At 44.6% G+C, this 18123-nt stretch overlaps 2 protein-coding genes across 2 annotated transcripts in view; both read right to left on the bottom strand.

Annotated features, from left to right (window-relative positions):
- Positions 1-3179, bottom strand: part of LOC149330745 (uncharacterized) — a 41347-nt gene extending 38168 nt beyond the window's left edge. The window contains exon 1 of the mRNA XM_089561399.1: positions 2338-3179. Coding sequence (XP_089417525.1) covers positions 2338-2621 — 284 coding nt within the window. The 5' untranslated portion in view covers positions 2622-3179. The remainder of the gene's footprint in view (positions 1-2337) is intronic.
- A 6022-nt stretch (positions 3180-9201) lies between these two features.
- Positions 9202-16668, bottom strand: LOC149330746 (uncharacterized). Its single transcript, XM_089561400.1, has 3 exons — positions 16298-16668; positions 15558-15666; positions 9202-13498 (listed from the first exon to the last, which is right to left on the bottom strand). The coding sequence occupies exons 1-3, from the start codon at positions 16579-16581 to the stop codon at positions 12578-12580; spliced, it is 1314 nt and encodes a 437-aa protein (XP_089417526.1). The 5' UTR covers positions 16582-16668; the 3' UTR covers positions 9202-12577.
- Positions 16669-18123: the final 1455 nt, after the last annotated feature.

Here is an 18123-nt window from a genome sequence, read left to right on the forward strand (position 1 = left end):
TACGTAAACCTCCAAAAATCTGTGACAGCCACTTTCAACTGTAAGGCTGCTTACGGCCAAAGCTGACCATTCTTACTGTGCAATCTGCAGCAAGAGGAATTTGAGAAGAAAAAAGTACCCCAAAAATACACTGGGATGCCCAGTGTAACAAAAGAATAGAGCACTACCCACACATGGCTTGAGCACCACGATTGAGCTACCAAACTAAACAAATTTTTACCTGCAAGTGCATGGGTAACAATCCTAACATGTTGTGTAAGTCAGAAGAGCAGGAACTGACCATGGACCAACAAAATGAGAGAAAAAAATAAAAGACAGAAGCACGCATCCACACAAGCAAGAAAAGTACCATGGACCAATTTCTTAGGTATACTATGTCCACACAGAAAAATCTTTGCAAAATATGGAGCTGAGCTGCAGGAAAGGCTGCCAAGTCTTTACAGTGCGCATTTGACGCAACCATCCAAGAATCACTGGTGGTTAATTATCATATTACACAGAAAATTAGTCACAATGACGAACGAAAAAATGAGGGACTGACTACAGATGAATATGTTAACCTGTGAGAAAGGTTGCCATGTTTTTTAGGATCAGAGGCTGAATAATTTTTTTCAAATATTTGCATGCCAATGGCGTAATAAAAATTCACACACTGACGACAGAGTCAGAATTCAGGCATCAGGGGACTGCTCTAACAAGTTAGAGAAGCATCAGAATATATCTGAGTCCATTGATTCGTTCTACCCACACGATTATGAAATTATGTGCCTCCATCACGAAGCTTAGCTCGACGTGTTTATTCAAATGTGGCACTAATAGTTGCGTTGAGAACTAGGAGCGAAATGTGTTTTAAGGGATACAGAAGAAAATGACGCCCAAGTGCTAAACTTTGCAGTCGCTCTTCTAAGCCAAAACCGGATGAATACGCTGCGGACTGACGTTTGCACCGGAACACGACAAAAGTTGTCACCGCCAACCGCGAGTCATATAAGGAAAAACAACGTCGACAGTGACTAACACCGCGGCGACTGTTACTGCTCTCGAAGCCAACTAAAGCGCACTGCGCAACATTCTGCAACTGTCACGTATAGTCGGTTATTATAATAATCAGCAAAACCAGCGCCGCACTAGGCGACCCGATCGAAACTGAAACAAAACAAAAAGAAAACCGCGCGCTCGCTCCGAGAAACCACGTGGTCGCGCGAGCGCCATGAAATCTTTGTTTCCGCGTTCAGTGCGCGAGCGCGTTGCGCCAGCGATTTCCAGTCGCCGCGATAATCGTTTGGGAGGGCTCGGCGCCATATATACACCCTCACCGTCCCGTTTCTCCTCCTCCCTGACCGTAACCATGACCATGACACTCGATCGCGCACGGACACAGGTGATAGCCGCGGCATCGGCCACGATTTTCTGGCCGAAAAGCAAGCATGCAAGCGGAAGGGAGAGAAAAAAGAAAGAATGAACGAACACACAAGAAAGAAACGCGGAACAGGGCGCACTCGGCGCCAAGCGCGTTTCCACGTGCTACTGAGTCAGCCCCCCCTCCGGACCATGTTTCGCAACTGGAATTCCAAAGCACGCCAGGCAACGCCAGGAACAGCTTCGCTGAGCTCGAGGCGTTTTCAACGAGCAAGTTCCGCCTCTCCTTTGCCCTTCTTTAGATCAGGGTGGGGTGCGGGAGGAGGGTCCAACGAATGAATAACTTTAGAAAAGCGAAGAAAGGAAAACAAGAAAAACAACAAGCACGCCCTTCTCAGAAACAGAGTCAACGCGCATTTAAAGGAACACCGCCTGCCCCCCAGACTGAACCTGTAGGAGTCCCCTGTGGTGGTACTTAGCGCGAACGTTATTTATTTTGGGGACTGGCGAAGAAACGGTCAACGATCTACACTCGGGTCGAAAAGAAAACAGCAACCCCCGAGCGCGTCGATCATCGCGAAAAACCGACGCGCACTGCGGAGTTGCCTCACGTGCGCGCTCACACAGCGCGCGCGCTACTCCGGAACTGCATCCATTGCGCATCCCCGCTTCTTTCTTCTCTTTTTCGCGCAATTCTTTTTCCTCCCCGTAAGCGCACGGAGCAAAACACGAGGCCTCCCTGCAGCAAAACGCAATCGCACTTCCTGCTCGGCCGCTATCTACTGCGCGGCGAGGCAGCCAAGCCCGTAAACATTACGCAACACGCGGCAGCTCCCCTACTCACACGCCCTGTGACGCAAACCGGAATAGCTTTGCTTAGGGGATCCGCATTAAGCGGCGCGAAACGCGAACGCCAGAAGAAGACGCCTGGCGCGGCGCAAATGGGCCGCGGAATGCGATCGTGCAGAGACTACTCACCCTTCCTGGACCCTCTTGAGCGTCTTGCTGGCGTCGCCGCAGTTGACGCAGCAAAGGACCAGGCCCGAATATTTGATGGCAGCGTCGATTTTGTCCTTCCTGCGTCGGTTCTCCGCCTCGACGCTGCTAGAGTTCTTCACGCGGAAGATGTAGCGCGACTTTTTCTCGAAGCGCACAAACAGCTCGCTGAACTCCTCGAACGTCGAGAACTCTGTCCGATCGCCGAAAACGTCCAGAAACACGGCGGTCGTGTCGACGCGAACGCCGCCGTTCGCGCTCTCCATGTCCGTCGACCGACGACGCCACAACGGGCACGGCTGCTGCTAACCACAGTGCGCGCAGGGCGGCCGTCGATTAACATTTGGGCACGCGACCACAAAGTTTTGCTGACTTGGGGTGTGGGGATAGAAAAATAAAAGAAAAAGGGCCCCGAACGGAACAACAACAAAGCCGCGCGCCCGAAACGAAGGAAAAAAAAAAAACTCCGAGGGAGAAGAACGCGCGCGAGTGATGCTTACGCCGTGGTGGTCGCACGCGCCACTGTGGTCAACACAGCACCACCACCACGCAATGCGCTGCCGCCGCCGCTACTACGACGACGTCGCGCAGCGCACGCGATGAGTCGGCCCGCCTCAGCAGTTCTCTGGGAAGCCGTCGTCGCCGCGGCGCTGGCCGCCTTGTTTACACACATCGCCGCGAGCACTGCGCCATGCTTCTCCGACGACTCGACGCTCCTCCACTGGCGTTGTTGTAACGCAGCAGCAGCCCGCCCGCCCGCGAGTCGCGCATAACGCACGCCCGACGACTGCACCTGTCAAGCAATCACAAGCAAAAAACGCAAAGCGGAAGGGTGGTGGGAAAGAAGGCGGGGAAAGACCTCCCCCTTTCCTCCACGATCAGTGTTGCCAGCGGCGACTTCGAATATCTCGGCGCGCGCTGTCTCGAGACATGATGGCGCGCGCGTGGTTTGCGTGCTAAACGCGACGTTGCGACGCCGCGACTTCTTTGCGCCGAGTTTTGCTGGAGACACTACGCAGTCGCGCGATTGCTAGCGTAAATTGCGATTTTTCATCAATGCGCGTGCCCGCATTATTTTCAGACCCGACGAGCGACATTTTACGTTTGCGCGCGGATTTGATTGTTTCGTCACGTTAGCGCGCGCCGCGCGCCGTCGCGTCGTTTGAACTTTCCGAAACGCAGTCGTACGAACAATGAATAATAGCGCGCTTCCACTGGAAAAAACACCTGCCTCTATGATTGATACATGTTGATGTGGGTCGGTTCGCTTCCGAGTCAAGGGGTGACTTTGAACCAGCAAATTAATTCTTCAAATCGCATATGCTGTCAATTTTCTGTGATTTATTGTAGACTCTGTGTCGACAGTGCTTTGGCTGACACTGCTTCCACCAAAGTGAAAAAACAGGAAATCCAGATCGTTTATACTTCTTGTCCTGTTAGGAATCGAATGCGCCACTTCATTATCGATTAATAGGCACCTCCAAAAAAAGTTCAATATAAGTGGTGCTGATACATGCAAACAGACATGCAAGCGTCAGGAGTAATAACAAAAACAACAGAGGCAGGTTTAGAACTGCTTTATTATTTTTCTTTCCGCACTTCAATCAAGCAACATCTGCACAACTTTCTTTGCTCACACAAACACACAGTCGTAAATAAAAACACGCAGGAAGTGAAAATGGCCACAGTTGCATATACCCATGGTGAAGTCCATGACATGCGGCCATAATGGACTTTTCAATGCAACAAAACCTTAGTGGATGCTTGGTTTATGGGGGTTTAACGTCCCAAAGCAACTCAGACTATGAGGGATATGCCATAGTGAAGGGCTCCGGAAATTTCGACCACCTGGGGTTCTTCAACGTGCACTGACATCGCACAGTACATGGGCCTCTAGAATTTCGCCTCCATTGAAATTCGACTGGCGCGGCCGGGATCAAACCCGCACATCTTTCACGTCAGCAGCCGAGTTCTGCCTAGTGCTCAATGGCCATACCAGGATAGTTTCCAAAGAGCGACTTCAAAATTTCAGAGCAAGACAGAATTCTGCTGAGCACTGCAGCAAGGTTTCTCAGATATGACCACCTCAAAGACATCTCAGAGATATCTAGGAACATCTAAACATAGTAAGTGCAGTAGCACAGAACCCAAATGAGACCAGCCACTGACTAAACCCTAGGCTGGTGCTATGACAGAAACCAAGATGGGATTAAAACGATTAAACGATAGACAGTAAGACGACGCGGAGCCGCGCAAAATTACAGAATTTGTTTAGTTTGCACATTCCATGTGAGAGGCACACTACCTGTTGCACTGATCCACACAAAACTGCTGCCAAAAACCAGGCACAAACATTGCACACATGTGTGACCAGAGATGTTCGCATGTTTCCTGTTAAAAACATTACTCACATGACTAGAGGAACACAACCTTAAACAAACATTAAAACACATACACTACACACATGCATGTGACTAGTCAATTTCAAAATGAGTATTGAGCTCAAATGACAGTAAGCTAGGACTGAATTACATGTATACACACAGCAAACCATTCACAGCTCCATTAATTTTCAGTGCGCAGAAAGACGCAATAAAGCACAGGAGTCACTGAGGTTTTTTTTTTTTTTTTTGGTTACCTAGCCAGCAACAAATATCAGAGCACTGAATAATCACGGACCTCTCGGTAAATATGCAAGCTGACAAAAAATCAAAAGATGAGACACAATCATCAAATGTACTGCATTTTTTGACAGCGAGAAACATTGTTTCAAGCATGAAGTTTGAGCAATTTCTTCATTTAGACTAGGCCAAACATTCCCCAAAAAAATTATCCCGGTTCATTCACCTGTTTGTTAGGTAGGCTGCAATATTATGTATTTTGTTACTTATTTAAAAAGACAAGAAAGACAGTTTCATACATTGTGCACTTACTTCTAAAAAGCGCAATTCGAGATCTCTACACCACGTTCGCACTACCAATGTGCGATCAAATGCATTTTTTCATGACAAAGAACATTCAATAATGCTGTAGCTATTTCCCAGGCTGTCAATGCAACCAGTAATGGCATCTGTGACTTCGATGTAAAAGCCATTGTGAACAAGTTCTGTTTTGTGCTTACTGGAACAGAAGCTATTCATTTGGCTAAACACGTTCACGTTGGCTTAACTAATGACATGTCACACTTGTTAAGCCAACGTGATGAAAAATGACACACAAATTATTATAAAGCCAAACTATTATTTCACACAGGCGGAGGCGAAGGATTTTCTTGATCTCCAAGCTTTATGAACGCATCAACGTTCTGAAATGGAAGCTATATGTGGTGTTATACAGGTTACTCAAAAACATATAGTCCAACTTGAAATTTACTTCAGTGTCCCTTTATGCAGTTTATGAAATGCAAGCAACGAGTTCGCTGTTTGCGGTATTCCCTTGTGCGAGACAATTACCAGGCTTTCAATGAAAAAGTTATGGCTTTCTATGTCATAGTCAGAGATAAGAATGATTTGATGAATTCATGAAAGATATGACATTTAGACATAGAAAGAAGCATGGAGCAAAGAACAAATGCAAGCTAAGAATATTTTAGTTGAATAGTATCAGGTAAAGGAAATCGAAAATTGGCGGTCTATTAGAGATAAAGAGTTGAGAAGATAGCTAGGAAGGTGTCGCATAGGGAGAATAGGAGGTCGCTGAAGTACAAACACACATGACTACAATGCAAAAAAAAATATGGTGAAATATACCCAGCACAAGAGTAGGCAAAGTTCTGCAGACATTGGCGAAAACAGCAGTGTTTAAAACAAGCACACGAAGCTTACATTAATGACCTCAAATTCACGTTCTCTTGAAATATTCCAACATTCACAGCTCAAAAGTAAACAAAAAAAAGTCACCATGCACACAAGCTGGCTTTCATGCAATCTGAACACATTTCTCATTTCCAGACAAAATGTTCAAGAGAACCTTTGCTAGCTCGTAGTCGCGTAAATGCAGTACACACCACCTAAATAAAAAGCATGCGAATGTGCCTCCAAACCAGTAAGACTTCGCTATGAGTTAAATAAATAAATATACAGGGTGTTTCACCTAAGACTTTCTGCAATTTTTAAAAATAAGCTATTTGAATTAGATGGGCGCTTTTTCTGGCATAGCATTGTCAGTGGTGTAGTACATCATAATGCAGCTAAGACTTGTTAACCAATATTTAATAGTTAACTTTTAAACTATTACCGTTGGACTCCTTAATTATTGAGAGGCATGCAGCCCACCGTAAGTAATGTCCATATCCGTTTTTAGAATTTCGAGAACGCGATTATCCTAGGCGCTGTGGCCCAACAAATTTCGCCTACATCGCGCCAAAATACATGTGGTTTGAGAAGCTTGCAGGCAAAGCAACCTCTCCAGTGCACGTAACTCGTCGAAATAGTCAAAATTTGTTGGGCCACAGCGCCGAGGATAATCGCGTTCTCGAAATTCTAAACACGGATATGACCATCACTTACGGTGGGCTACATGCCTCTCAATAATTAAGGAGCCCAACGGTAATAGTTTAAAAGTTAACTATTAAATATTGGTTAACAAGCTTGCTAGTTAGCACGTCTTAGCTGCATTATGATGTACTACACCACTGAAAATGCTATGCCAGAAAAGGTGCACATCTAATTCAAATAGCTTATTTTTAAAAATTGCAGAAAGTCTTAGGTGAAACACCCTGTATAATTTATCAGCGACTATCTTTGGCAACGCTAAGATGCAAAACAACTAGCAGGCTCAATCAGATCAACTTAACAAAGAATTGTTAGAGCAGCAAGTCACGGAACGGGCCTGCAGGATACACGCTTGTGACAGCATGTTATCATCCTCACAAAACACAAGGGCGCACTTTGCTAAAAGAAACAAGAGAAATGAATATTTCATCACTACAGCATGTTTATCTCTCTTCATGTAAACAGGTGAGATGTTTCTGGCATGAGCCTTAAAGGGAAAAAAAAGGCCATATATATCCATCACGATATTAAAGCTTGAGATTGACGTCAAAAACAAGTGCGAGATGGCTATCTGCTGATGCTGAACAGCATATCACATCGAGCATGTCCCCATAATTGTCACTGGATGGATTACACAATGCCTGTTGCATAGCTCAAGTGCCATGATATCAAGTACCTTGCGAAACATTATGACGCTTCCATGGACAATAAAAGCACTAGCAGGTTGTGAATATAACAGAGCAAAATAACTGCTTTCGTGTTGGATGAAATTCAAGTAAGTTTAGAAATGCAAATAACCTAAGCATGTCAGCAAAAAGCACAGCACATACTTTACTTAGTTTTCACTGTGGACGTCAAACAATTGTAATGCAATACTAGTCAACTGTTAGTACCCATTTAACCAAAACTACAATGCTGACATAAAAGAAGTTTGTGCTATTTTTTTTTTTAAATAACATCTAAACCAAGGAAACACCTCTATATTATGACAGAGGTCCACTATAATGTGGACACGACGAGTGCTCGTCCTGTCTTTGTTCACTGTCCTGTGTTTTGGTTTTCTTAAAAGATGAATGTTTTTTCACACTTGGAAGTATTTCCGTGGTTTTGTTTCCAACAAAACTATCCAAGCTTCAATGCAGAACAACGAAACAAGGCAGGGATCACATACTGAAACAATTCTTTTCCATGTTCAATCCATTGCTCTTCCGGCGCTGGTTTTTGCAAATCGTGTTGTCATGACTGGCAGCTAAATAAGCGATTCCATTTGCCAGCACACAAGGGGAAGCTGAACAAGGAAGAAAAAGAATGAATTGCAAAAAGAACTATGACAAAATACTTCACAAAGACAAACAGTTGTCCAATTCCTCATGTTTGTGAACATGCTTTCCAACTTACTTCTAAGGTCTAGTTAGAAACAGTTCACTGAAAGACAAAAGAGAAGACTGACGAGGCAACTTCCTTCTTTGCTATATTGTGTTCTAAACCAACGATTATCGCTGCATGCCCCGTCAGCACACTTTTTTAGACCTATAAAAACATTGCAGAAGACTAGCTTTAGTGTAAACGCATTAAAAAAGGAATTGCACACAACCCGTTCAAAATATAAATTCCTACACATGACATGATAGCACAAGCTTAACCACCTGGCCAGTCAGTACATTTGTTTCAACTTAATAAGAGCAGCGCAAAAGACTAGCTTTAGTGCAAATGAATTCACAACAAAGCAAAATGTCCTGCATATCCTTATAAAATCTCCACAGTAAAGGACACTTTACTGTCCTATATAAAGGCTTTTGCGGGAACATGCATTCAAACAAAACTGCTCAAAAGATATACCTAAAAATTGAGAATATGTAAGATGTACATGACAACATAGTGACATCTAAGAGCTGCCAGGTCATAATAAAAGTAAAGGACATTCCAACCTTTCACGAAAAAAGGCCTGTAAAATCACCACTACAGTAAAGGACGCAACACTACTGGCCTTTCAATAAAAGATGTTGAAGGAAAACTAGTCTGTAAGAGTCAAGATCAAAAATTAGGACGGTTCCTGGCGACATGAACACACAGAACCACCTTGCATGTATATATGTGTATATCTATTCAGGCCAAAATTTCATGGTAAAATACATTCAACACGTTTGTCTCAAGAAAGTAACTTCTTAATAAAGGACACCTCAAGAGACCAGTGTGTAATGTACTCAGATCTGAAAAAATGAGCATCTTTAGCTAACAACATATATAACAACACACTAATGACGTCCAAGTGGCCAGGTCAGTTTTACATTTAAGGACATTTCACACTTTCTAAAAAAACCCTATTGTGCCCCCCCCCCCCCTATCTTCGTGACTGCTGTTTAACAAGGGCCTCCGAAGAAAAAGTGAGCAACACAGTAAAATCTGAGAACTGAGTATCTTTGGCGATGGCTTCAATAATGACATAGAGCTCTTTTCACTTATCCCAACAAGGATAACAGAATAACAATAAAATGACCACTAGAATGTTTCGGTTCAAAAGTTGAATTAAACTGAAACAAAACATCTTTGGCGATGACTTCAATACTAACACACCGTTCTTTGACTCATACGAAGAAAAGAAACAGAATAACAACAAAAGGACTACTGTGAAGCAAGTTTCAAACCACTGGTAAAATCAAACCAAAATCAAAATTCAGAATTTTTCGCACACTGCTTCTTGCATTTCTTGAGTGTGTCAGTGGTTTTTTCATGTAAATGGAGGCTCCGAGAACATGCCTATCACTAAGACCAAACACAAGAGACTTCCATTTACAACGCTTGTAGAATCATGAACACGAATATGAAAATAACCCTCCTCACTTGTGCACTGTGTGGTGAGGCTGGTTGATCAGCCTAGTTGGTGCTCACCTGACAATGTGGGAGCATAAAAGGGACACTGACAAGCTAGTTCATTTAACTGATTTTGTTGGAACGCATTTCGCTACTTGCATGCAAGTCCCTCAAGTTTACAGAATGACAAGTCGCAATACACAAAGGCAAAGAATACGCTGATACACGCAAGAAAATAAAGGCACACTCAAAGAAGTCAGTTCATCCTCAATCTTATTATCTTAGAAAAAAAATTTGCTTTTGCACACATTGTAATTTTTGTTTTATTTTTGCATGTACCTCGGTGTGCTATCTAACCTTTGTATACTGCAAGTAACTCTGTCGTGATGCAAACAAGAAGGCCTCAAGCATAAATAGCATGTGGGTTTTGATGAACAAAACGTTTGGAAGTAACACTTGTCCATGTCCAGTTGTCTATTTGCCCCTTTTTTTTTTGCACCCCCATAATACACACTGTGTGAAGCAAGGCTCTAGTTACAAGCAGCTCCTGTTAGAAACAGATAAAGTCTCTCACACTGACGTTAAATAAGAAACGCAAAAAATTTGTACACTGCAAAACATAACAAAATGCAAACACAGCACAAATTAGAGTCCTAGTCATTTCTTTCAACAGTAAACAGACTAATATTTTCACGGGCAAACAGTCAGGCAGTTCTACCCATGAAGATAATTTTCACACACTTGCTGTACTAAATTAGCCAAATGAAGCTGCTGCATCATGCCAAAAAAAGCAGCCAAGTCAAGCCAAGTTTAATCAATGCAACTGAGACATTAGGGTCCTTTGATGACTTTCCACTGGTCACAAAATTTTGCCGAACGAGAGGAGACATTTGGTGAGAAACCACCGAGATGGCCTTTGCAATCAAAAGAACTGGCAAGCATATGTGGTTACTCCTCAATTATTAGTTTTCTTGAGCCTTCAAATAAAAACAAGCCCTCCTCATATCTTTCTTTTTGCATATGATTCATGGCCAAAACTAGTATTACTCACAAAACAGCTGGAACACTTATTACTTGAGAATCAGTGATAAGGATAGATACCCTATCCTGCCTCCTCTGCCTATCAGTACATTATCATATCCTACCATGTCCGAAATATTGACTGGTATGCTGCCTGCTCTGGAGGTAATGATCCCACCGATCTTCTGACAGCCCTCTACAGACACACATAATCCGCCTCCTCAAATGCAAGTTTACTTCTCTGTTTTTTGAAACAGCACACGCAGTCAAAGTCCACTACTTTTGAATGGCCCAAGTTCCACACAACCACTGTCTGCGAGATTCTGGACATACAGTTAGCAAGCAGTTAAATATTTCCGACGTTAATTGCAATGTCTGATGAGATTTCAGATTTGAAAAGGATACGACCAAATCTAACTGAGGCACAAGAAAAACACACAGACTGCAATGAAAAGAAAATGAAACATTAGAGTGACAAATCAAAACTTTTGAATGCGACATGAGACAGTATAATAATTAACAGCTTCCGAATTTCCTGCAAGTGTCAAGACACCAATGACATTTACATCACAACGTGAGCGGCATTCACTTTACAATGTGGTGCACTAAAGATTCACTGAAGACTTTCACAACAATGTTAAGATAATAACTTTTGGACAAAGCTTTGTTTCCTTCCAGGTAATTCCACTCAAGTGAAAACACAGCACAGCCATTATAGACAATTTGGATATCAGAAAGATGTCATGATGCTGCCTCAAGATGGTGATAGGGAAACTTGGGGTTGCAGATTTTAACAACTATATCATGTGCAAGAGACATGAATAGTGCAACTTCAAAGACCAGCAGCAGTAACGCAGTCAAGAAAGACAACTGGAAGTGTCCGAAAATAAAAATCAAACCAGATAAACACACATGAAAGCACTCTTTTTCTTTATATGGAACTCGATGGTTCTTATTTGTGATTTATCATTTCTCGAGCTCGTCCTTTCTCGAACCTCCAAGTTGTCTTTTCTGACTAGTAGTGGTCGAACAAAAGCCATGGACTTCAGAAATACAGGAAATCAGTCACAAGAAAACTATTAGCCAGATTTGCAAATTACACCGAGGGGATCTTCCAAACGGTGGCAACCATGTGTGACTAGCGATACACACAATGTTTAATGTGCCAGCTAGCAGTCAAGAGACTTGTGTGGCATGCTCAACGCCATGCATGTAGTGCAGCTTGTAGCGGAGAATGAGACGAATGCCGGTGCCGGAAGAACCAGGATCCAAGGATGCTTTTTGACGTGTCCTCCCGGGTTGCTGGTTCACAGTGTACTTTGCAGATTCCAGGTGTGAAGCTTAGCTGCAGATTCAGTTTAAGTGAAGTCAATAAGGAAACCATGCTGAGTGGAGCAATCCAATGTAGACATCGTTGAGCATTGAGTCAAGAAATAAAGAATAAGAAATGTTCTCGGCATGCGATATTTCAGTGACTAAGACATAACAAATAAACTACACTCACAATAACATCAATAAATTAAGATAACCTATCAACGCAAGCAATGCAATGGTGGAAAAAAAGGCTTCCCATGCAGACATCATGTAACGCGTGATTTATGGCAACGAGATGTGGCGCTCCTCGAAATTGGTTCTGAGATGCGTGAAACACGTCTTGCTACACAACGAAAGAAAAGCAAGACATCATGTACAACAGCGGAGCTAGCCCACAGAGCTTGGCAAGAAAGCAGACACGTCATGGGTTAAAGGGGACTAGTCTGCGGGCACAATTTCTCACAGCTCACATACTCTTCACACACAACAGCACACACAAAAATGCTTGGGTTCGTGAGAATCGGATGGTACCATAGAAAAAGACAGCATGGCGGCTTAAGCACACAAACACCTACAGAACACGACTATAGACGCTGAAACCTCCACTCGATACGGTGGCCACCCTTGCAGACGGATGCGACCAGGAGCGAACCATCCTTCTGGCTCTCGCTCCGCATCTCCAGGGACCGGGCACCACACTGACTGCAAAACCGTGTCAGTGCCTCGATGTCAGACCGGCCGACCACGTAGCGTTCCACGGCAGACGCCTCAACATCCGGCTTCTTCTCCGCGACGGAACCGCGGTCACCGTTCAACACCGCCTTGAGCGCCTGAAGAACCACGCCAGAGTTCGTCCCGCCGTTAAAACCGTCGTGCGAAACACACTTGTGACCCGAGGACCATTCGGCGTTGTTGTTATGGCTGCAGCCGGGACCGACAGAGGTGAGCCGGAGACTCGGGCCGCAGTTCAGGCCGTCGCCATCTTTGGAATCGACAGAGCAGGGCTCAAAGCACTTGTCCTCGTCATACTGCAGAATGCATTCCGGCTCGAGATAAACATCGCAGTCACTGCAGTCGCCACTGTCCGCCGGCTCATCTTTCACAATAGCGGAGCCTTGCTCGTCGACCCGACCGAGGTTGGCGCCGGGCTGGAAGACGATGGCGGGGTGAGATCCCGGCGGGCCGCCGCCGCTGCCGGAATTGTTCTTTGGCACAAAGAAGAGGTTCTGGAAAGTCAGCGATGATGGCTGCGGGGAGCTCAGTAGCTGGAAAAGGACGGGGTCCTTGGGGAGTGTGCCGTCAGACGGGATCGGGAGTGTGACCTGCCGCTGACAGTCCTTGGAGGAGGTGATGGTGGTGATGACGCTGGTGGTCGCCTTGGGCTTTGGGACGAGGAGAGATGTTGATTGGGATGACGCTGGCGGAGGCGGAGGAGGTGTACCCGACTGCTTTACGTTGTTTGGCCAGTAGTGACGGGTGCGGCTTCGTGACAGAACGGCATCTTGCTGCACGAACGCGAATAAATGAATAAATTCAAATTACATTCATGACCTGCATGCATAAACTGAAGCCCTCAAACAATACAGCAATTTTTAACTTGAGAACAGTCTCCAATGCTTCTTAGTCTAAAGTAGAAGCTTTAAGCAGAACTTCTACCTAATCTTGTGGCATCCAAAATTCACCCTCATTTCGGCACCTGCACCAAAAAAGTTTTTTAGAAACTATGGTATAATCCTTAGACTGTTCGGAGCCCCCTGCAATATGCCTGAAGACAAGCGACAACAGGCTTTAAAATGTTTGTGACAACAACAACAGGATACGCAGGAGCATACGCAAGAAATGGCTAAGAAGCACAGACACTGTCAGTCATATCAACAGAATCTGTTGTGTAATTCTTCAGAAACCACACGGCCCTGATCGCTGCCATGGAGAGAGCAAAGTAAAATAAATTCCGCACGCATGGTGATTGACAACGCTTAACTTTACGTCCATATCGACTGTGAAACAAAAGAAAAAGTAATGCATACTTTTGACCGAGCGCAATCTCTGCTGATTAGCTTCCTTCTGCATAGAGAGGCATGGCACTCATGCCACCACTTTACCTTCTCACTTGAGAGTCAATTTACAGAAATTACTGGATCATAATTTCGAAAAATTCTGCTCTTTTTTCAGTGCACCACGTCTGGCTGGAATATTTGCTCCCTTTCATATCAAATGCGTTTCAGAATAAACTGAACATTTCACCACATCAATGTTTAGTGTGAAATCAGGTTTGTTTAAGTGCTAGTAATGTTACTCATTTCTTCATTAATTTAAGCGGCATTCCTTTCAAATCATGTCATACTGTTATAAATTAAAATTCCTTCCTTGACAGCCCAAAAATCAAACAAACACTCAGTTCAATGTGGTAGCTACACTGCCAAACAAAAATTTAGTTTTACAATTACCAAATCATGCCACATGTAAGTTTCATACATATTCTTCCCTACTGCTTTTTTGTACCTAACGCTGCTATGTGTCACAATGTATGCATAAACAAGCAAAATAAATAAAACATTTTCAATAACGAAATCAACAATAAACATAACCAATCAAATTCAAGCTACAAAGCTTCATTCGCAAAGGAAAGAAAGCGGCCAAAAAAGTGTTTAAGAGTGGCAACCATAGCTTTTTTTCTCGTGATCTCCTCCGCTTCCAAGGTTTCACAAATGGATATAAATATGTGTGCCTAATTACCATTAAGAATAAAACTGTGTTTATCATATACGCCTCAAAGAATATGTGTTGTCACATGAAAAAAATAGTGGCAGGCCGCATCGCAATAAGGATGAACGTCAATAGCGATCGACTGGCTCACTAAATGAATGAGAAAACCATTTAATGGCTGTACCAAGATTTCGCAGCTCATGCAAGTCTTGCCACAAACATTTTATTCATGAACCGTCCACAGTATGGTATCGTACTATACAGAATGGTATCTTACTATACAGTATGGTATGAAATGCTATGGTTAATTATGTATATGGGGTTTAACATCCTGACACTGTGCGTGGGCTATCGAAATCTCCATGATACAAATTACAACACTTGCACTTTTTAACTACCTCTCCGCATATACAACCACTAAATATTCAGAAACTCTTTGAAGAAAATTGAATACATGCACAGTATACGGTGGCATAATCTATTATCTACTTCACTACGAAGGCTCCGACTTATACATATTATACATGTGCACAAACTGTACCAAAGAGCTTAGGTACCTCAGACCAGCTTATCAAAAAATTTTACAGTGGTACGTCTTGCTATAATTTGATTCAACAGGCCACCCCACATTTAACAGTAAAAGTTGCACTGGGAGACTTCTGCTAAAGAAGCACACATTGTGTTCATTCATAAAAGTATGTTACATAACCAAACATGCAGCAGTTAGGATATTTACACTGCGATTTAAATGTTATTAAGGCAGTATTCCTCCAGAGGCTGTGTTTATTGCAGCGATAATTAAGAGATGAAGATGCACGCCTGAACACACTGTATCTGCAACAAATAAACCTGACATACCTCAGTCGTGCCGTGGTTATGTGATGAGTTGAAGTCCTTGATGTAAAGCTTTTGACCGTCTCTTGTGCAGCGTATCTTTATGTGAAACGGGCAGTTGATCTGACGCGAGCTGGAAAATGAACGGTGAAGTCGTCCATGCAATCAGAACACTCGAAACAAACATCGCACGCGCCATAAACAAGAGACACTAACACCTTAGAAGCGAGCGTAATATACAGGTCGTTAGCAACTCGAGATCTTTACGCGGCATCGGGTGTTCTAAATATAAAATGCGGCCGCTAAAATTACGAGCCGGTCAGCTGTAAACAATGCGGAGGTCACACGGACACATGTGGAAACCATAGTCGGCACCAAACGTAAAACCCTTCAGTCAAACCACAACGCTTCGGCAAGCACTAAATGACGCCGGCGTGAATTAATTACATCGAGCTGGAGGCGACAGGTCAGAGCACTTGGGCTCAATTTTCTTTTTTTTTTTCTTCAACCATCCGCGGGGTTTGGAAAACGCAGCACGTATGGCGATCGAAACGGGTTACATTAGCAGTTAAGCAAAGGCGCGCTGCTCGAGTCGCCGACTATGAAACCCGACACCACGCAAGCACCTAAGGAATGTTTTACGCCGGAAGCAAGCGCTACGGGGGCATCCCTTTAGCTTCCCCGGCATCCGAACGGCGTCCCTGCCGGCGCACTTATCAGCTGATCCGCGCGCTATCTACCGCAAGGCACCGCTCGCAGCTTACCTTGACTGCTCAACGCGGCCGTAGTGACGGGACGTAGTGACGGCAGTAGCATTACCCCGCGACTGAAACTTGCGTCCGCCGCGCACGCAGGCGTAGTAGATTTCGGCAAACTTGAGCTCGGGGTTGTAGCCGTCCGTGGAGCGCACTTGGGCAGCCTGAATCTTGCGCGAACTGCGAATGTAGAGCTGCACCGAGTTGCGAAGCTGGAACGATTGGATGCGCCGGTGCAGCTCGGTGAACGAGGTGAATTCTTCGCCGACGAAGAAGGTAACGTCGGCGGCCATCTTTTTTCACGTAAACTCTCCCGGCGGCGTCAACACCACCAGCGCGGCCGCTGAAGCGTTTTTTTGCTCGCATCCCCCCCTCTACTAGCCCCCACGGCTCGGCTCGAACCCACCCCTCCGAACCCTCCGTTTTCGTCGCGCACACACGCGCCGCGACGTCGTCCCGTTCTAGTCCTCTCATTGGTCAATTCTAGCCACGTGACCTTAAGACGTAGTTTTTTTGCGCGTGAACAAACCAATGGGCGGGCAGCTTCTGCTCTTCGCCCAGGGTCGGGACTCCGCGAGCACGGCGTCGTTACCGCTAGCAATGCCAAGCGGCTGCATTCTAATCGCGTCCGTCTTGCACAAGTTTGAGCTTTTGTTGCTGTCCACTGTCGTCGGCGACTTGCTGTGTGCCCGTGCTAATTTGTGACTTCGATTCTGCGAGTTGCGACACTTGGACGCAAGCGTCTTGGAGTCGACGCTTCCACTCAAGGGACTCGGCAAACACAGGTGCGCGACGTGGAAACGAAACCGAAACGGAATGTAAAACGTATCAAACAACAAAGAAGCGCTTGGAGGTTCAATTAAAGCGTGCTCCGGCGTCCGACGCGCCCCTGTTTAATCGATTGATGGCGCGACCACGTTTCTTCTTTCTTTAATTTGTTCGTTTCCTTTTTTATCATTTTAGAGCGTGAAGTAGCGACGTCTAAACACGTTCGAAAATGACGCAGCCTTGCTGACTGAGTCTGGCCTTGCTGTTGGCCTTTGCTGACTGAGCGAAAATCTGCTGATACAATTAAGGCGATCGCATGGGCGATCGTAATTTCACGCAGCTGTTTTTCATGGTACTCTGATTTACTTTATTTTTCAATATTAGCCATATTCAAATTAAATGCGTGGCGCGTTTTTGTTAGGGGCCCCGACCACCCGGCTCCTATCCTTTCTCTCTCTCTCTATCTCTCCGCCAGACTCAAAGGCATCGTCGACGTCGATATTAATGTATGTAAGATCTGGCATCTTATTCTTTTTCTTTCATACGTACATGGAAGGGAAAAAAATGCATACGTACGCATGCTTGCGCCAATACATAGAGCGGTATACCCGCGCATAATTTGTTTGAAGAGAAAAAAGTTCTAAACCTTCCGCAAAAAAAAAAAAAAAGAAATGGTGTCGCAGGGCAGACTGACAGTTTTTCAGGGAAAAAAAGATATTCAGAGTCAAAATAGCACGCAATTCTTAGATATTCATGCAGTTGATCTCTGAACCAAACCAAAATTATGCACATCAATTAAGATGCTGGTTCGAAGTGAACTTTCTAAAAATCATTCGTCATGCACTACGAATGAGTTAAGAGGTACTTTCTCAAGTGCCACACAACTCCCTTAGCAGAGAGGACTCTGTCGCGTGGAGGCAGCTACAGACGGGCACCCGAACCTACACGTACTCAACAAAATGTATCCCACACAATACACTGACAAATGCCCTTGGTGCCAAGAACCACCCACGCTGTACCATATAACGTGGGCATGCCAGAGGATAAGCGTGGTGCCCGTTATAACA

The sequence above is a fragment of the Amblyomma mixtum genome, chromosome 9 (genome assembly GCF_055824585.1).
Source record: "Amblyomma mixtum isolate Tamu chromosome 9, ASM5582458v1, whole genome shotgun sequence".
Classification (NCBI taxonomy): domain Eukaryota; kingdom Metazoa; phylum Arthropoda; class Arachnida; order Ixodida; family Ixodidae; genus Amblyomma; species Amblyomma mixtum.